This window comes from Oncorhynchus clarkii, chromosome 13 (genome assembly GCF_045791955.1).
Source record: "Oncorhynchus clarkii lewisi isolate Uvic-CL-2024 chromosome 13, UVic_Ocla_1.0, whole genome shotgun sequence".
NCBI lineage: Eukaryota > Metazoa > Chordata > Actinopteri > Salmoniformes > Salmonidae > Oncorhynchus > Oncorhynchus clarkii.
Window position 1 is genome coordinate 14,569,450 of NC_092159.1, and position 21,791 is coordinate 14,591,240.

Consider the following 21,791-nt stretch of genomic DNA (forward strand, 5'->3'; position numbering starts at 1 on the left):
AACACACACACACACTCGAGGGTGAAAACACACACACTCTAGAGGGTGAAAACACACACACTCTAGAGGGTGAAAACACACACACACTCTAGAAGGTGTAAACACACACACACAAGGGTGAAAACACACACACACTAGAGGGTGAAAACACACACACACTCTAGAGGGTGAAAACACACACACACACACTCGAGGGTGAAAACACACACACACACACACACTTGAGGGTGAAAACACACACACACACTCGAGGGTGAAAACACACACACACACACGAGGGTGAAAACACACACACACTAGAGGGTGAGAGGGTGAAAACACACACACACTCTAGAAGGTGAAAACACACACACACAAGGGTGAAAACACACACACACTAGAGGGTGAAAACACACACACACACACTCTGAAAACACACACAACTAGAGGGTGAAAACACACACACACACTCTAGAGGGTGAAAACACACACACACTCTAGAGGGTGAAAACACACACACACACACTCTAGAAGGTGAAAACACACACACACTCTAGAAGGTGAAAACACACACACACACTAGAGGGTGAAAACACACACACTCTAGAGGGTGAAAACACACACACACTCTAGAGGGTGAAAACACACACACACTCTAGAAGGTGAAAACGCACACAGTCTAGAGGGTGAAAACACACACACACTCTAGAAGGTGAAAACACACACACACTCTAGAAGGTGAAAACACACACACACACACTAGAGGGTGAAAACACACACACTCTAGAGGGTGAAAACAAACACACACACACACACTCTAGGTGAAAACACACACACAGTCTAGAGGGTGAAAACACACACACTCTAGAAGGTGAAAACACACACACAGTCTAGAGGGTGAAAACACACACACTCTAGAAGGTGAAAACACACACACTAGAAGGTGAAAACACACACACTCTAGAAGGTAGTCTAGAGGGTGAAAACACACACACTCTAGAAGGTGAAAACACACACACTCTAGAGGGTGAAAACACACACACTAGAAGGTGAAAACACACACACTCTAGAAGGTGAAAACACACACACTCTAGAAGGTGAAAACACACACACTCTAGAAGGTGAAAACACACACACACTCTAGAGGGTGAAAACACACACACACACTCGAGGGTGAAAACACACACACTCTAGAGGGTGAAAACACACACACACTCTAGAAGGTGAAAACACACACACTCTAGAAGGTGAAAACACACACACAGTCTAGAGGGTGAAAACACACACACTCTAGAAGGTGAAAACACACACACTCTAGAGGGTGAAAACACACACACTCTAGAGGGTGAAAACACACACACACACTCAAGGGTGAAAACACACACACACTAGAGGGTGAAAACACACACACTCTAGAAGGTGAAAACACACACACAGTCTAGAGGGTGAAAACACACACACTCTAGAAGGTGAAAACACACACACTCTAGAGGGTGAAAACACACACACTCTAGAGGGTGAAAACACACACACACACTCGAGGGTGAAAACACACACACTCTAGAGGGTGAAAACACACACACACTCTAGAAGGTGAAAACACACACACTCTAGAAGGTGAAAACACACACACAGTCTAGAGGGTGAAAACACACACACTCTAGAAGGTGAAAACACACACACTCTAGAAGGTGAAAACACACACACTCTAGAAGGTGAAAACACACACACACACTCGAGGGTGAAAACACACACACACACTCGAGGGTGAAAACACACACACTCTAGAGGGTGAAAACACACACACACTCTAGAAGGTGAAAACACACACACTCTAGAAGGTGAAAACACACACACAGTCTAGAGGGTGAAAACACACACACAGTCTAGAGGGTGAAAACACACACACACACTCGAGGGTGAAAACACACACACACACTCGAGGGTGAAAACACAACTATACAGAGCATTCGGAAAGTATTCAGACCCATTTACTTTTTCAGAATGTTGTGACGTTCCAGCCTTATTCTAAAATGGATTCAATAAAACAATTCCCTCAATCTACACACAATACCCCATAATGACTAAGCGAAAACAGGTTTTTAGAAATGCTTGCAAATAAAAAATACCTTGTTTACATAGGTATTCAGCATCTTTGCTATGAGACTCTTGAGCTCAGGTGCATCCGATTTCCATTGATCATCCTTGAGATGTTTTGACAACTTGATTGGAGTTGAACTGTGGTTAATTCAATTGATTGGACATGATTTGGAAAGGCACACCTGTCTATATAAGGTCCCACAGCTGACAGTTCATGTCAGAGCAAACACCAAACCATGATGTAGAAGGAATTGTCCGTAGACGTCAGCCAGAGCCCGGACTTGAACCCGAACAAACATCTCTGGATTGACTTCCCACAGTGGTCTAAGGCACTGCATCTCAGTGCTAGAGGTGTCACTACAGACCCTGGTTTGATCCCGGTCTGTATCACAACCGGCCATGATCGGGAGTCCCATAGGGTGGTGCACAATTGGCCCAGCGTCGTCCGGGTTAGGCCATCATTGTAAATAAGAATGTGTTCTTAGCTGACTTGCCTAGTTAAATGAAGGTTAAAAAATATCAAAATACCTAAAAATAGCTATGCAGCAACGCTCCCCATTCAACCTGACAGAGCTTGAGAGGATCTGCAGAGAAGAATGGGAGAAACTCCCAAAATACAGGTGTGAAAAGCTTGTAGCGTCATACCCAAGAAGACTTGAGGCTGTATTCGCTGCCAAAGGTGCTTCAACAAAGTACTGAGTAAAGGGTCTGAGTACTTATGTAAATATTATTTTCAGTTCCTTTTAATACATTTACGAAAATGTCTAAACCTATTTATGCTTTGTCATTATGGGGTAGCGTGTAGATTGATGAAGGGAAAACAATTTTATAAATTTTATAATAAGTTAATGTAACAAAATGTGGAAAAAGTCAAGGGGTCTGAATACTTTCCGAATACACTGTATGCTGATCTTATGTCACACTGTGCTTCAGGATCTATTGAACCTCAAGAAGACAAGGTATTTCAAACTCCCTTTCATTCAAAGGTATGGTATTGCACTCCCTCAATGTTCACTGCTTGGCTCATCGTTTATTTATAGACCAGGAAGACGTTTGTTATAACCTGCACACGTTGACGTCACTCAGCCAAGTGTTATGACCTGTCGCTAAGTCCAATAAGCACTGCTGTATAAAAAATATCTGCCAACAACCCAAATGGCACCCTATTCCCTATGTGGTGCACTACTTTTGACCAGGGCCTATAGGGAATAGGGTGCCATTTGGGACACAACCAAACCTATCCCTCAACTCTACTCTTACCCCTTTTATGAATGGAACATCTGGGAGAAACATTAGATTATGTCTAAGGTAGACAGACCTACTAGGTCTATGTCAAATGACCACAAACAACAGCAACAAGTAAACTGTATTCATACCTGTGGACTGACATGGGAGTTCATAGCATTCACCTTACAGTATACAGTAATTAGAAGCCGTTTTTACGACAACCATTGAATGAGGAAGTCACATGTTACTAAACAGTTACTGTAATTGATCGTAGGCAAATGAAGATATTTTGGGATGAAAGAAGGAGAGATACACCTGACCGGACTTCATTCAATTGACATTACATTTTTTATTTCATTCATTCGAGGGGATTGAGCAGACAGTCATTGACTGAAATTAATCAAACAAAATCATGCTATGACTTTCACATTTGACCTGAGCACTAAGACATGAACCTATAAAACACAACCAAACCAGACACAAATATAGTAAGTCGTTTTTCCATTCAATGTCTGATGTAGAATCTAATAGCTCATTCAGTTCCAGTAGTTAGTGGGACAGTGCAGGGCAGGAAGGTCCAGCACGGTTGGGGGTCAATTCCTTTTCAATTCAGCCAATGCAGGGAGTAAACTGAAATTCTAAATTCTCCTCAACGCTACTCCATGAGAATAAAAATGGAAGTTCAGTTTCTGAATTGACTGCATTGAAATTGAATTGACCCCCAACATCTAGTTGAGTCAAGAAACTTTGGCAAGTTGGTTGGTTAGTCATTGTTGACCTGACATTTTGGTTTTACAGTGTATAGGCTACAGATGAACATTCCTAAGCAATAGCCTCATAAGCCAGCCCTCTAGACACTCCCTTAGTATAGGGCCTTGAGTTTTTACACCAAGCAGCCAGGAGAAACTCAGGGCCCTACATTGTCATTGACATTAGGCAGACCCACCTGAGCTATTGACACGATTAGTGGGTGCTTCCATTATTGCTGCAGTAACATTCAATATCCACATGGGGGCAGTATGATCAAGACACAATCAAACATATCTGAACTACAGCGCTGAACAACGTTTCTCAGGCTAGGCTTGGGTTGTGGGAAGGTTCCCAGATGAAGTCTCCCTTGGTACAGATCTAGGATCAGCTTACCCTCCCCAATCCTAACCATTAGTGGGGGGAAGGTAAAACTGACCCAAGATCAGCGTCTAGGGGAAACTTCACACTACTCCGAGAAGCTTATCCTATAGCAAAATACATTCCATCAGCTCATTCTAAACAAGAGGACTGATGTGAAATCTGTTGTTAGAAGCAAAGTGAGTGCAAGAGACTGGGGAACCAGTCGGTAATAGGGATAGTAGCAACAATGTTATACAAAACCAAAAGTACATTCACAACGCTAGATTTCTGGCAAGTCAATGAGCGTGTGTGGGAGTGGTTGTGTATTTAATTTTTTCAGTGTGTGTGTGTGTGTACGAGCATGTATACGGTATGTATGTTTAAGGCGTTATCAGCAGGAGCAGCCACCCTTGTCTGGGGGCGTGTCCTGCAGGCTGGGGTCCTTGTGATTGGCCAATGGGCTGGGCTCCCCATTCACGCTCTCGCTCATCTTCTCGCAGATGACGTCGACGAGACGCTCGAACACCTGCTTCACGTTGATGTTGTCTTTGGCACTGGCCTCGAAGAACTGGAACCCTGGAGAAAGAGGGAGGAGAACAGGGAAACAAAGGATTACTAGAAGCAACAAGCCCAGCAAAAGACTTGACTTGTTTTGTATTCTCTGTGAGTGTATATGTTGAAGTATTCATATACAGTATTTGTTTATTTTCTGGGTGTGTACTGTCTATATACCAATGTTAGTCTGTCTTTTAAGGTTGAGAGACAGGAGACAGACGAGTATATAGACTCGTGTGTGTGTGTGTGTGTGTGTGTGTGTGTGCGCGCGCGCGCGCATCTCTGCCACCCTGCTTGTCAGCCAGTCTCTGTCCGTCCTCAGAGAGAGAGAGAGAGAGAGAGAGAGAGAGAGAGAGAGAGAGAGAGAGAGAGAGAGAGAGAGAGAGCGAGCGAGAGGCAGACAGTGTGTGTGTGTGTTCTCTCCTACCCATTTCAGCCAGTCTCTGTCCGTCCTCAGAGAGAGAGCGAGAGGCAGACAGTGTGTGTGTGTGTGTTCTCTCCTACCCAGTTCATCAGCCAGTCTCTGTCCGTCCTCAGAGAGAGAGAGAGCGAGAGGCAGACAGTGTGTGTGTGTGTGTGTGTTCTCTCCTACCCAGTTCATCAGCCAGTCTCTGTCCGTCCTCTGCTGGAACCAGCCTGTCGTCCTCCAGGTCAGCCTTGTTCCCCACCAGGATCACCTGGGCGTTGTCCCACGAGTACGTCTTGATCTGGGTCGCCCTGGAGACCGGACAACAACAATCAATATACGACTTCCATAACATTAGTATGTATCTGTTACTGTATATAACCTCAGAGGTAAATAGTGTTGGAAAACCCTTGCATTCCAGCTGTTTCATGACTCATGATTTTCCAACAACAGGTAAGGGAGAAAGCAGAGCCCCATGGGAGTACTGTACCCACAAGTCCTGTGCGCACACACACACACACACACACAGTTAGTGTGAATGTCTGTGTCAAATTGAATAAACTTTATTGATCCAGAAGGGGATATGACCCACCAGTCCTGCACAGCGTAGAAGGAGTCCTGGTTGGTGATGTCATACATGAGCAGGAAGCCCATGGCTCCTCTGTAGTAGGCTGTGGTGATGGTCCTGTAACGCTCCTGCCCCGCCGTGTCCTGTCACACACACGGTTGTTTTAAAGAGTCAGTACCATTTCGTCTATCCCTCCACTTAAATAAATACACACAGCACAGCTTAAATGGACCCCCCCAGTTTCAAAACACAATAGGCCTGGTCTTACTGCAACAACATACAGCTGAGTAGCCGCCATGGTTCACCTAGCATACAGAAACACTGTCAACCAACACGCCGTCGGCCCTGCAGCCCACGCGCCGTCGGCCCTGCAGCCCACGCTGCATCACACATTATGACCTCATTGACTTGAAAACAGGGTATTTCTATGGGGGTTCACATTGCCCCAGCCCAGCAAAAGCCATGAGGGCCATCCATCATACAGACACAATGGTGCCATACCTTATGTGAGTAGTGGGGGAGTATTAGGGGTTAACTGGTTAACTGTAGCCTACTCAGCACAAGGAAAGAAGACAATGATTAACTCATAAGCACAGCATAGCGGAGGGAAATCCATGTCAAGACAGCCCTCATGTTTCCACACCCTCTATGTACACCAGGATACAATGGCACCACTGCAGAATACCGTAAACCCGGTCTGACTAACAGAACCCACAACTATAGGGCAAGGAGTTATTCCATCCTGAGCAGGAACAACTCTGGGCCCTAGTTATAGTAGCTGTAACTAGGACCTGGAAGTTGTTCCTGGTCAGGCCACTAGCAATAACACCTCAACGAATAATCAATATTACAACTAAGCTAATGTGGATGGTTTATCTAGAAAGCAACATATCAGGAGTCATAAAGATATGACCAGTAGTTTAGTGTAGTGGTGAGTAAGCTACTGTGAGAGAATCTTCTAGGCACCCTTTTCCCTATACCTACATAGTGCACTTCTTTATCAAAAGTAGTCCACTATATAGGTAACAGGGTGCCATTTGGGACGCAGACCCAATCTTCTTCTTGTGAGAACCCTATCCGACAGACGGTAATATTGTAACAGGCATGTATAAATCAAATCAAATGTATTTATATAGCCCTTCGTACATCAGCTGATATCTCAAAGTGCTGTACAGAAACCCAGCCTAAAACCCCAAACAGCAAGCAATGCAGGTGTAGAAGCACGGTGGCTAGGAAAAACTCCCTAGAAAGGCCAAAACCTAGGAAGAAACCTAGAGAGGAACCAGGCTATGTGGGGTGGCCAGTCCTCTTCTGGCTGTGCCGGGTGGAGATTATAACAGAACATGGTCAAGATGTTCAAATGTTCATAAATGACCAGCATGGTCGAATAATAATAAGGCAGAACAGTTGAAACTGGAGCAGCAGCACAGTCAGGTGGACTGGGGACAGCAAGGAGTCATCATGTCAGATATTCCTGGGGCATGGTCCTAGGGCTCAGGTCCTCCGAGAGAGAGAAAGAAAGAGAGAATTAGAGAGAGCATATGTGGGATGGCCAGTCCTCTTCTGGCTGTGCCGGGTGGAGATTATAACAGAACATGGCCAAGATGTTCAAATGTTCATAAATGACCAGCATGGTCGAATAATAATAAGGCAGAACAGTTGAAAGAAACTGGAGCAGCAGCACGGCCAGGTGGACTGGTGACAGCAAGGAGTCATCATGTCAGGTAGTCCTGGGGCATGGTCCTAGGGCTCAGGTCCTCCGAGAGAGAGAAAGAGAGAATTAGAGAACGCACACTTAAATTCACACAGGACACCAAATAGGACAGGAGAAGTACTCCAGATATAACAAACTGACCCTAGCCCCCCGACACATAAACTACTGCAGCATAAATACTGGAGGCTGAGACAGGAGGGGTTAGGAGACACTGTGGCCCCATCCGAGGACACCCCCAGACAGGGCCAAACAGGAAGGATATAACCCCACCCACTTTGCCAAAGCACAGCCCCCACACCACTAGAGGGATATCTTCAACCACCAACTTACCATCCTGAGACAAGGCTGAGTATAGCCCACAAAGACCTCCGCCACGGCACAACCCAAGGGGGGGGGGGGGGGGGGGGGGGGCAACCCAGACAGGATGACCACATCAGTGAATCAACCCACTCAGGTGACGCACCCCCTCCAGGGACAGCATGAGAGAGCCCCAGTAAGCCAGTGACTCAGCCCCATGTATAGGGCGGCAAGTAGCCTAGCAGTCAAGAACGTTGGGCCAGTAACCGAAAGCTTGCTGGTTCGAATCCCTGAGCTGACTAGGTGAAACATGTACTTATCCCTAGTTCCTCCTGCAAGTTGCTCTGGATAGGAGAGTCTGCTAAATGACCCAAATGTACTGGGTGTCAGATTGCACTGTGAGCATATTAGAAAGCAGAGACAGCAGCACAGCCTTCTGCATCTTTTATGAAGTGGACGTCCAGGGATGATATTCAACGTCAAGTGTGGTTAACGTCTGTGTCCAAAATGGCACCCTATTCCCCATATAGTGCACTACATGGGCCCAGGTCAAAAGTAGTGAATGAGGGAATAGGGTGCCATTTCAGATACTTGTACATAATACAGTAAACAGGCACCATGTTTCATGCAACTGTGGGCCCCTCTGATCTGTATAGCTGTTATTTCAGTGGACAAACATCCTGCTCACTCAGCATATCATCAGAGAGAGCAGCCTGCTGGAACTTAAGGGTAAAAAAATAATCTGAGAATGAATGTTGTTATTAGCAAAAACTTCCTTGCCTTCCTCTCTTGTTCTGGCTGGTAAAACAAGCCAGGCGAACATAGCAGGAAAAAAGGCACATTAACAAGCAAGAATGTGAACAAGGATCCGCACACACACCCTCCCTCAAGTTTGACACCCCTTCCCTATAACCTTTGACCCCCTTGCTGCCAGCTCGCTGCCAGCTCTTAGGAAAAAACATGTTTGACCAGATACAGTGCTATTTCTCTGTAGACTTTCAGCATGCTTACATAGAGAAGGGCAACATGCAATGTACTGACACAAATGACTGATAATTGGCTGAAATAAGTTTGTGGTTGTTATTCTGTTTTCAGCGCAGCCTTCGATATTATTGACCATAACCTGTTGTTGAGAAAACGTATGGCTTTTCAACCTCAACTCTGAATCCACGATATGGCAATCTATATAAATATAACTCAGGGGTTTTCTTTAATGGAAGCTTCTCTAATGTCAAACATGTCAGGTGTGGTGTACCGAAGGGCAGCCCTCTACTCTTTTCTATTTTTTACTACTGACCTGTACTGGCACTGAACAAAGCCTGTGTGTCCATGTATGCTGATGATTCAACCATATACAGTGAGGGAAAAAAAGTATTTGAACCCCTACTGATTTTGTATGTTTGCCCACTGACAAAGAAATGATCAGTCTGTAAATTTAATGGTAGGTTTATTTGAACAGTGAGAGACAGAATAACAACACAAATATCCAGAAAAATATGTCAAAAATGTTAGAAATTGATTTGCATTTTAATAAGGGAAATAAGTATTTGACCCCCTCTCAATCAGAAAGATTTCTGGCTCCCAGGTGTCTTTTATACAGGTAACGAGCTGAGATCAGGAACACACTCTTAAAGGGAGTGCTCCTAATCTCAGTTTGTTACCTGTATAAAAGACACCTGTCCACAGAAGCAATTAATCAATCAGATTCCAAACTCTCCACCAGACCAAAGAGCTCTCCAAGGATGTCAGGGACAAGATTGTAGATCTACACAAGGCTGGAAGGTCGCAAGGTCCCCCTGCTCAAGAAAGCACATATACATGCCCGTCTGAAGTTTGGAGAGGAGTGGGACAAAATCCCTCCTGAGATGTGTGCAAACCTGGTGGCCAACTACAAGAAACGTCTGACCTCTGATTGCCAACAAGGGTTTTGCAGAGGGGTCAAATACTTATTTCCCTCATTAAAATGCAAATCAATGTATAACATTTTTGAAATGCATTTGTCTGGATTTGTTTGTTGTTATTCTGTCTCTCACTGTTCAAATAAACCTACCAATAAAATTATAGACTGATCGTTTCTTTGTCAGTGGGCAAACGTACAAAATCAGCAGGGGATCAAATACTTTTTTCCCTCACTGTACATGTCAGCAACCACAGCTAATAGAGTCACAGAAAGCCTTATAGAGTGGCAGTCTGTTTTGGAATGGATAGCCAGTAATAAACTGGTCCTGAACATCTCTAAAACTAAGAGCATTGTATTTGGTACAAATCCTTCCCTAAGTCCTAGACCTCAGCTGAATCTGGTAATGCATGGTGTGGCTGTTGAACAAGTTGAAGAGACAAAATTACTTGGCGCTACCTTAGATGGTAAACTGTCATGGTCAAAACATCTAGATTCAATGGTTGTAAAGATGGGGAGAGGTCTGTCCGTAATAAAGAGATTCTCTGCTTTTTTGACACCACACTGCAAGTCCTGCAGGCTCTAGTTTTATCTTATCTTGATTATTGTCCAGTCATGGTCAAGTGCTGCAAAGAAAGACCTAGTTAAAGTGCAGCTGGCCCAGAACAGAGCGGTACGTCTTGCTTGTCATTGTAGTCAGAGGGCTGATATAAATACGATCCAGCCAGTCTCTCTGGGCTGAGAGTTGAGGAGAGACTGCCTGCATCACTTCGTGTTTTTATAAGAACCATCAATGTGTTGGACATTCCAAATAGTTTGCCTAGTCTGCTGACACACAACACTGACACACACTTACCCCAGAAGACATGCCACCAGGGGTCTTTTCACAGTCCCAAGGTCCAGAATAAATTCAAGAAAACGTACAGTATTATACAGAGCCAAGAGTGCATGGAACTCCTCTCTCATATAGCGCAAATGAACAGCAAACCTGGTTTCAAAAAACAAAACTGCCTCTCCCCCATGTGCCCTACTGGTTGTGCGCACGTACCGACATGTGCCCTACTGGTTGTGCGCACGTACCGACATGTGCCCTACTGGTTGTGCGCACGTACCGACATGTGCCCTACTGGTTGTGCGCACGTACCGACATGTGCCCTACTGGTTGTGCGCACGTACCGACATGTGCCCTACTGGTTGTGCGCACGTACCGACATGTGCCCTACTGGTTGTGCGCACGTACCGACATGTGCCCTACTGGTTGTGCGCACGTACCGACATGTGCCCTACTGGTTGTGCGCACGTACCGACATGTGCCCTACTGGTTGTGCGCACGTACCGACATGTGCCCTACTGGTTGTGCGCACGTACCGACATGTGCCCTACTGGTTGTGCGCACGTACCGACATGTGCCCTACTGGTTGTGCGCACGTACCGACATGTGCCCTACTGGTTGTGCGCACGTACCGACATGTGCCCTACTGGTTGTGCGCACGTACCGACATGTGCCCTACTGGTTGTGCGCACGTACCGACATGTGCCCTACTGGTTGTGCGCACGTACCGACATGTGCCCTACTGGTTGTGCGCACGTACCGACATGTGCCCTACTGGTTGTGCGCACGTACCGACATGTGCCCTACTGGTTGTGCGCACGTACCGACATGTGCCCTACTGGTTGTGCGCACGTACCGACATGTGCCCTACTGGTTGTGCGCACGTACCGACATGTGCCCTACTGGTTGTGCGCACGTACCGACATGTGCCCTACTGGTTGTGCGCACGTACCGACATGTGCCCTACTTGTTGTGCGCATGTCCTGACATGTGCCCTACTGGTTGTGCGCACGTACTGACATGTCTGTGGAACTGACAGATGCACACACACTACATGTTCATGTTTTTAAATGTATATATTTTGTAAAGTATTGTCTTTTCCCAGTAAGACTAGCTGTCGCCATTGGCGTCGGCTAACGGGGATCCTAATGAATCAAAATCAAACCCCATCTTACCCAGATCTGTAGCTTGACCCTCTTCTCGTTGCGGTAGACCGTCTTAACCTTGAAGTCGATGCCCACGGTGGAGACGAAGGCCGAGGTAAAGGAGTCGTCAGCGTAGCGGAACAGGAAGCTGGTCTTCCCCACGCTGCTGTTGCCGATGATCAGCAGCTTGAACATGTAGTCAAAGTTCTGGTCCGCGGCATCCTTCTGGGCCTGGGTCTGCTGCTGGCCGGCACCGGGGTCGCTCGCCAGCGCCATCTAGGAGCGGAGAGGAGGAGACAGTTGAAGCAGTGCAACTCCTAGACCAGGGGTGCGTTCAGTACGACACACACTGTTATAACGGAAATGGTCCTGTAACGAACGACCAGTTAAAGAACGTTATGATTATGGTGACCCAGAGGCCAATTGAGTTGTGCAATTTCAAAATGGTCATATTGTTTGGGCCTCACCCCGCCCACATACAGTTGAAGACGGAAGTTTACATACACTTAGGTTGGAGTCATTAAAACTTGTTTTTCAAACACTCCACAAATTTCTTGTTAACAAACTATAGTTTTGGCAAGTCAGTTAGGACATCTACTTTGTGCATGACAAGCAATTTTCCCAACAATTGTTTACAGACAGATTATTTCATTTATAATTCACTGTATCACAATTCCAGTGGGTTCCAGTACACTAAAGTTGACTGTGCCTTTAAACAGCTTGGAAAATTCCAGAAAATGTTGAGGCTTTAGAAGCTTCTAATAGGCTAATTGACAGAATTTGAGTCAATTGGAGGTGTACCTGTGGATGCATTTCAAGTAGAGGTCGACCGATTATGATTTTTCAACGCCGATACCGATTATTGGAGGACCAAAAAAGCAGATACCGATTAGTTGGCCAATTTTTTATTTATTTGTAATAATGACAACTTAATATAATGACAACTTAATATAACTTACTATAATACATCAATAAAATCTAATTAGCCTCAAGTAAATAATGAAACATGTTCAATTTGGTTTAAATAATGCAAAAACAAAGTGTTGGAGAAGAAAGTAAAAGTGCAATATGTGCTATGTAAGAAAGCTAACGTTTCAGTTCCTTGCTCAGAACATGAGAACATATGAAAGCTGGTGGTTCCTTTTAATATGAGACTTCAATATTCCCAGGTAAGAAGTTTTAGGTTGTAGTTATTATAGGAATTATAGGACTATTTCCCTCTATACCATTTGTATTTCTAAGAATATTTTTGCATTGCCTGCGCCACGGTTCCAGCTGAAGGGGGGGGGGGGTGGCGTTCCCTGAGAGGGACGCCTCGCTTTAACAAGTTCCTTTGACTATTGGATGTTCTTATAGGCACTTTAGTATTGCCAGTGTAACAGTATAGCTTCTGTCCCTCTCCTCGCTCCTCCCTGGGCTCGAACCAGGAACACAACGACAACAGCCACCCTCGAAGCAGCATTACCCATGAGGAAGGGAAACAACTACTAGAAGACTTAGAGCAAGTGACGTTTGAAACGCTATTAGCGCGTGCTAACTAGCTAGCCATTTCACTTCGGTTACACCAGCCTCATATCGGGAGTTGATAGGCTTGAAGTCATAAACAGTGCAACGCACAACGAAGAACTGCTGGCAAAATGCACGAAAGTGCTGTTTGAATGAATGTTTACGCGCCTGCTTCTGCCTACCACCGTTCAGTCAGATACTTACATACTTGTATGCTCAGTCACATTATATGCAATGCAGGACACGCTAGATAATATCTAGTAATATCATCAACCATGTGTAGTTAACTGGTGATTATGATTGATTGTTTTTTATAAGATAAGTTTAATGCTAGCTAGCAACTTACCTTGGCTTACTGCATTCGTGTAACAGGCAATGAGCGAGAGGCAGGTCGTTATTGCGTTGGACGAGTTAACTGTAAGGTTGCAAGATTGAATTCCCCCGTGCTGACAAGGTGAAAATCTGTCGTTCTGCCCCTGAACGAGGCAGTTAACCGTTCCTAGGCCATCATTGAGTAAGTAAGAATGTGTTCTTAAACTGACTTGCCTAGTTAAAAGGTATAAAAATATATTTTAAAAAATATATATATTTTTTGTTTTGTTTTAAATCGGCGCCCAAAAATACCGATTTCCGATTGTTATGAAAACTTGAAATCGGACCTAAATAAATCGGCCATCCCGATTAAAATCGGTCAACCTCTAATTTCAAGGCGTACCTTCAAACTCAGTGCCTCTTTTCTTAACATCATGGGAAAATCAAAAGAAATCAGCCAACACCAAAAAATTATAGGCCTCCACAAGTCTTGTTCATCCTTGGGAGCAATTTCCAAATGCCTGAAGGTACCACGTTCATCTGTACAAACAATGGTACGCAAGTATAAACACCATGGGACCACGCAGCCGTCAGGCCGCTCAGGAAGGAGACCCGTTCTGTCTCCTAGAGAGGAACGTACTTTGGTGCGAAAAGTGCAAATCAATCCCAGAACAACAGCAAAGGACCTTGTGAAAATGCTGGAGGAAACACGTACAAAAGTATCTATATGCACAGTAAATCGAGTCCACAGCTCGAGCTCAGTGAGGTTGGATGGAGAGCATTTGTGAACAGCAGTTTTCAGTTCTTTCCACAGATTCTCGATTGGATTCAGGTCTGGACTTTGACTTGGCCATTCTAACACCTGGATATGTTTATTTTTGAACCATTCCATTGTAGATTTTGCTTTATGTTTTGGATCATTGTCTTGTTGGAAGACAAATCTCCGTCCCAGTCTCAGGTCTTTTGCAGACTCCATCAGGTTTTCTTCCAGAATGGTCCTGTATTTGGCTCCATCCATCTTCCCATCAATTTTAACCATCTTCCCTGTCCCTGCTGAAGAAAAGCAGGCCCAAACCATGATGCTGCCACCACCATGTTTGACAGTGGGGATGGTGTGTTCAGCTGTGTTGCTTTTATGCCAAACATAACGTTTTGCATTGTTGCCAAAAAGTTCAATTTTGGTTTCATCTGACCAGAGCACCTTCTTCCACATGTTTGGTGTGTCTCCCAGGTGGCTTGTGGCAAACTTTAAACAACACTTTTTATGGATATCTTTAAGAAATGGCTTTCTTCTTGCCACTCTTCCATAAAGGCCAGATTTGTGCAATATACGACTGATTGTTGTCCTATGGACAGAGTCTCCCACCTCAGCTGTAGATCTCTGCAGTTCATCCAGGGTGATCATGGGCCTCTTGGCTGCATCTCTGATCAGTCTTCTTGTATGAGCTGAAAGTTTAGAGGGACGGCCAGGTCTTGGTAGATTTGCAGTGGTCTGATACTCCTTCCATTTCAATATTATCGCTTGCACAGTGATCCTTGGGATGTTTAAAGCTTGGGAAATATTTTTGTATCCAAATCCGGCTTTAAACTTCTTCACAACAGTATCTCGGACCTGCCTGGTGTGTTCCTTGTTCTTCATGATGCTCTCTGCGCTTTTAACGGACCTCTGAGACTATCACAGTGCAGGTGCATTTATACGGAGACTTGATTACACACAGGTGGATTGTATTTATCATCATTAGTCATTTATATCGATATAACCTGAAAGACCACTCAGCAAGGAAAAAGCCACTGCTCCAAAACCGTCATAAAAAGCCAGACTATGGGGACAAAATTGTACTTTTTGGAGAAATGTCCTCTGGTCTGATAAAACAAAAATAGAACTGTTTGGCCAGAATGACCATCGTTATGTTTGGAGGAAAAAGGGGGAGGCTTGCAACCTGAAGAACACCATCCCAATCGTGAAGCACGGGGGTGGCCGCATCATGTTGTGGGGGTGCTTTGCTGCAGGAGGGACTGGTGCACTTCATAAAATAGATGGCATCATGAGGAAAGACAGTCATGTGGATATATTGAAGCAACATCTCAAGACATCAGTCAGTGAAGTTAAAGCTTGGCCACAAATGGGTCTTCCAAATGGACAATGACCCCAAGCATACTTCCAAAGTTGTGGCAAAATGGCTTAAGGACAAGAAAGTCAAGGTATTGGAGTGGCCATCACAAAGCCCTGACCTCAATCCTATAGAACATTTGTGGGCAGAACTGAAAAAGTGTGTGCGAGCAAGGAGGCCTACAAACCTGACTCAGTTACACCAGCTCTGTCAGGAGGAATGGGCCAAAATTTACCCAACGTATTGTGGGAAGCTTGTGGAAGGCCGGAACGTTTGACCCAAGTTAAACAATTTAAAGGCAATACTACCAAATACTAATTGAGTGTATGTCAACTTTTGACCCACTGGGAATGTGATGAAAGAAATAAAAGCTTAAATAAATCATTCTCTCTACTATTATTGTGACATTTCCCATTCTTAAAATAAAGTGGTGATCCTAACTGACCTAAGACAGAATTTTTATTAGAATTAAATGTCAGGAATTGTGAAAAACTGAGTTTAAATGCATCTGGCTACGGTGTAAGTAAACTTCTGACATCAACTGTACTTTATAAAACTATTCAATATTTGATCAGTCATTGGACCGGACTATGTGATGATCAGGGTGAATTTACGACAATGTTGTGAGTCAGCAGGTTCCCTCCATAACTCTCGCTAGCCCTCTCTATTTTCCTGCATCGCGAATGAAAGCCAGAGTACACCCCCCCCCCCCCCGTCGCTATAGTCCTGTCCTGCAGTATGAATAAAAAGCCAAGGGTAATTCCACAGTAAAATGTATGCCAAACAAAAACCATTGATTTCAAAGTTGAACAAACCATACAACTCTGTGCACAAGGACTACTTTTAATAATAGAAGACAAAAACACATTCACTGGAAGAACTGTGCAGATGCAAAGTGTGGTAACAGAATAGTTTGTGTCCACGTTTTCTAAAAAACATCTGCTCTAAATAAAGATTCAACAATGTCTGCAGAAAGAATGGCGTGTCACCGATAACATGACACATTGACTTGAGGAGTCTACTTACTACCCGGTAACAGAATTTCATCATGGGTCTCTGATATGTACTACACAGAAATGGATAATCATGGATATGAACGTCATTCTCTTCATGGTGATGTATCTTAGGTATAAATATGAACTATCCTCCTTGGGTATTATTCTACACACATGGCTATTATTTTAATGGGCTCTGTCCCCAAACAGCAGCAAATTTGATTGGTCGGGACCAAATCAGAACCAATCACAGACGCCTAAGTTTCACAAGTTTGGACATCAAAGTAAAGCACAGCAGACCAGTAGAGTAGAGTAGAGTTCAGCAGAAGAGTAAAGTACAGTACATTAGTGTACTCAACTCTAGTCTGATCTACTCTATTTCTTCACTGTACCAAACTCTACTTTTCTTTACTGTCCTCTGCTGTGCAAACTTGTGAACCCAACTGTAGTTTGTGAATACTATGATTTCCCCCATTGTAGCCAATTCCAGATTTGGTAATGGATTTGAGTTTCACAAACAAAATTGCTATCAGTAAAAATACTAATTGATGGCTATACCTTCATTTGTAACTTTTGTGAACATTATCCTCCCTCCTAATGAGGGAGAGACATTAGAAAATATCTTAAAGATATGTGGGTTTTTGTTAACAGAATTAAGGCAAAGGGAAATGTTTCTTAAACTTAAAAAGTTCACTAAATATACACTGAACAAAAATCTAAACGCAAAATGTAGTGTTGGTCCCTGAAATAAATTATCCAAGAAAATTGTTCAAACACACAAAAAGCTTATTTCTCTCAAATGTAGTGCACAAATATGTTTACATCCCTGTTCGTGAGCATGTTTCCTTTGCCAAGATAATCCATCCACCTGACAGCTGTGGCAAATCAAAAAGCTGATTACGGCATGATCATTACACAGGTGCACCTTGTGCTGGGGACAATAAAATGGTCACTAAAATGTGCAGTGGTGTCACAACACAATGCCACAGATGTCACAAGTTGAGGGGGCGTGCAATTGGCATGCTGACTGCAGGAATATCCACCAGATGTGTTGCCAGAGAATTGAATGTTAATTTCTCTACCATAAGCCACCTCCAACGTACTCTTTGAGAATTTGTCAGTACATCCAACCGGCAAACCACATGTATGACGTCGTGTGGGCGAGCAGTTTGCTGATCTCAACGTTGTAAACAGAGTGCCATTTTATTTTACCAAGCAGGTCAGTTAAGAACAAATTCTTACTTCAATGACGGCCTAGGAACAGTGGGTTAACTGTCTTGTTCAGGGGCAGGATGACAGATTTTTACCTTGTCAGCTTGGGGATTCGATCTTGCAACCTTTCTGTTACTAGTCCAATGCTCTAACCACTAGGCTACCTGCCGCCCATTATGATACGGACAGGCATAAGCTACGGACAATGAACACAATTGCATTTTATTGATGGCAATTTGAATACACAGAGATACTGTGACGAGATCCTGAGGCCCATTGTCGTGCTTCACTGTAGCTTCCTTCACCGTATTCGATCTACAAACACAGCCTATTAGCCATACAATTAGCTGCTACACATTAACTCAGCACCGGGATTAAAAAACATTTATTACATACTGAGGGATCTGTTAGCAGAAGAAGTATTTTGTTAACAAAAGGTAAACAAATGTTTGCTTTACAGAACCATCTTTTTTTTGTGTAGTTTTACAGAACATTTCCTGCAATTCTAAACATTTTTGCTATGGGGTGGAGATACATTGTCACTGTTTTAAAGCAAATTGTCTGAAATTTTACCATTACTTTTTTTTGCCATGACTTATGCAAGGTTAATATGAAAGTAGTGAAAGTGACGAACAAAATCAATGGTTGCCCCCTGGAGGTCAGGAGCCCGGGGCATGCACCCGGTCGGTAGTTCGGCCATGATTACGACAAGTTTAGATAGCTGGCTAGACTAACTAGACTAATTTACCAATCTACATTTTGTTTTACAAACATGAGTTAATTGAGTGACTGTCAGTGAGGGGAAAAAGGAAATCTGCAGCAACCAAGTTTGGAAATGGCACTTTTTGTATTCTATTATTCTGACTCTCAACAATATGTAAAGACGCCGACTGAATTCCAAAAAACATTTCACATAAAGAGCCGGACCTCGGTGTCCTCACGGCCATGTATATGCCTCAACTTCTCAAAAATATAGACTGATTCGGAACCCAATTTGACATGCTCCTATAAACTTCACATGTTGATGCTCATGGGTCCTTTTACATGGAAATGACCCCAGAATGTCCACTTCTTCTCCCTCTAGCTCTCCTCCATCTCTCTGTCTCTCCTGGCCTGGAGCATATGAGGGACACTGAGCTGAGCAGTGCTCTTTGCCTGATTAAGACCGTTTCCTTGGCAACCAGCTCAGCACAAACCATCCAGGGCCATAAAAACTAATCTGGCCAACAAAAACTAAGCATTACAGAGACCCAACAGACACACACACTGAATACAGTAACACGACTAGAAGAAACCAGTGCATGTTACTGTTGCCAAAATAGCACTTAGATCTCAATTCTGACTGCATTCATGTTGGTCATGTTGGCATCTATGTTTGTGGCTTTTACGGGGAGAATTGACCCATATCAACACATTCAATTTCAATGTAGGCCTTTTTATCAATCATAAAACCACAGGTATATTCCCCTCCTTCAAAAGGGACATTCAAAAGCAAAGATACTACACATTTCCCTTTAAAATGGAGGTATATTAAGTAAAAATGACATATTCCACTATTAACAGTTGGGAACATTACAAGTCTATTTCAGTATGTTCCAACCTGAGGCTAGAATCATTATTCTATGTGACAAGGTGTACGTGACGTGACCCAGAGGAAGAGGGACTTGAGTCACAGTGGTGGTAGAAGGCAGGAAGGAGTCAGGACATGATGCAACATTCCACTCACTGTACATAGTGGGCATATCTAAAAATACTACTTTCCCTAGTCTAGAGTGCACTACTTCTGATCAGAACCACATAGCTGGGGTGTGTTTGTTTGTTTATGTGGATGGAAACGGTAAAGGAGGTGACTTGTTTGAGGTGATGGGTGGGACGCTTTTAATTCCTCCCAACCGGATATGATGACCCAAACAATTTATGGTTGTCTGCGGAATGGCACCCTGTTCCAAGTTTATATCCCGAATGGCACCCTATTTCAAGTTGTGCACTAGGGAGTGCCATTTGGGACGCAAACATTACAATCTCATGCATGTACGGCCAATAGACTAGAAGACTAATATACAAATGTAAACCGTTGAACTGCCTGCTCAAAAAGTAAACAGTAAGGCAATAAATTCCCAATTCAAGTTGGCCAACAGCTTTCGTCATTTTATAAATGTATTTAGTTGACGGTAATAGATCTGTACAAATAGGCCTAGTCTACTCTACTTTGATATAGTAGGACTAAAGCATACAAAATAATGAGAATACTGGTTGTAGGCACTTGCTGAAAGATTTTTACATAGAGAAGGCAACAGCTGTCCCAAAACCACACGAGTGGTCCTAGTCTAAACTGATTGTAGCCTTTTGCGGAAAAATATTAAAAACACCCATAACTTTTGAGTTTGACAATCATGAAAGGGATGCATCTCCGGGCTTCCATATGGCCAATATCTCATTGCTGTACAACATGAAAAATAAGAAAAGAACCAAAACACAAAACCTCATAAGAAATTCTCCTGAAAATACTGTCGCGTTCTTTACCTCAAATCCAGTGTGTGAATCGTTTTTTCGTCCACTCCCTCCTCCCGTTCCAACTCGATGTCTTTCTTTCCTCTCGCCTACTGTACGGTACTCCCGGATCTCATGCTCGCTCCTCCGTAGATTTTTGCGATATGGAAGGCTGCGGAAGTTTCCCTATATTAATCCAGTGTCACCGACAGACCGACCCAGAGAACAGCGATGAATCCACGTTCACACAACCTCTGTATGTAGTGTTGCCCGTTTGCTGAACTTCAAAGGTAGTTAACGAGTGCCGTGCGCACAGGGGTGCGCGTTGTGCATTTCAACATTGTTGCTTTTTGATGTATTGTTAGTTTTCTTATTTTCTCTCCCTCTCGTTCAACAACGTTTATATTGTTACAGTTCAGAAGGAATGTATAGTCAACCAGGCAAACAAATACAAGATTCTCCACCTTTTCCTCTACAACAGTTACTGAAATATTGTATTACTAAATATTAAATCGATATAGATGAGAATACATACAGGGATCAGCGTAGTTAAAAGAAAAACCCAATCAGCTTTAGTATCAGCGATAGTGTGATATGTAGGCATATGAGTAGGGTTTCAAAATGCCAGTGTCTTTACCAAAATTCCCCGGTTTTCCACAAATCCTGGTTGGAAATTCCTGGAATTAGGAGGGAATAAGAAATCCTGGAAAACTCCTACCAGGATTTCCTTAAAACCGGGGAATTTGGGGAAAGTTACCAGAATGGCGCAACCCTGTGTATTAGACACATGTTGATATATTTATACCACTAACTAAACCGTGGGAATGTATTTATATCTTATCATGGAGGATACCCAACCCACATTACGGTTTTGATTGAATAGGGCCTTATGTATTACTGAGAAGTTCCAACTAGCACCTGAATGCTGCATCATTCTTCATTCAGCCTTCTGAATGTCCATCCCCACAGCAAAGTGATGAAGGCAGTCTAGCATACTGTACAGTCTAGTTGACACAGAGCAATATGAAAGGTATGGTCTAGCTGACTGGCCTGTACCACCCAGGGCTCTGACTGATCATATAAATAATGCTCCTTCCTGCATGAGAAAAGGAAGTACGCTATAGATCCTGGGCACAAGGCCAAATGGCACCCTACTCATTTAGTGCACTACTTTTGATCCTGTGGTCAAAAGTAGTGCACTATATAGGGAATAAGTTGTCATTTGGGACACAGATTCTGGGGGATTGAGATGCAGGAGGCCTGCCATATTGCAGTAGAGTGGATTTTTAATTTGAGCTGTGTGCTCTGAGAAGCATTACAAATATCTTCTGCGTG

At 43.7% G+C, this 21,791-nt stretch overlaps 1 protein-coding gene across 1 annotated transcript; it reads right to left on the bottom strand.

Annotated features, from left to right (window-relative positions):
* Positions 1-3,635: 3,635 nt before the first annotated feature.
* LOC139424454 (ras-related protein Rab-3D-like) lies at positions 3,636-21,062 on the bottom strand. The gene is made up of 5 exons (XM_071176302.1): positions 20,490-21,062; positions 11,861-12,106; positions 5,970-6,088; positions 5,564-5,688; positions 3,636-4,992 (listed from the first exon to the last, which is right to left on the bottom strand). Exons 2-5 carry the CDS (start codon positions 12,104-12,106, stop codon positions 4,808-4,810), a joined length of 675 nt encoding a protein of 224 aa, XP_071032403.1. The 5' UTR covers positions 20,490-21,062; the 3' UTR covers positions 3,636-4,807.
* Positions 21,063-21,791: the final 729 nt, after the last annotated feature.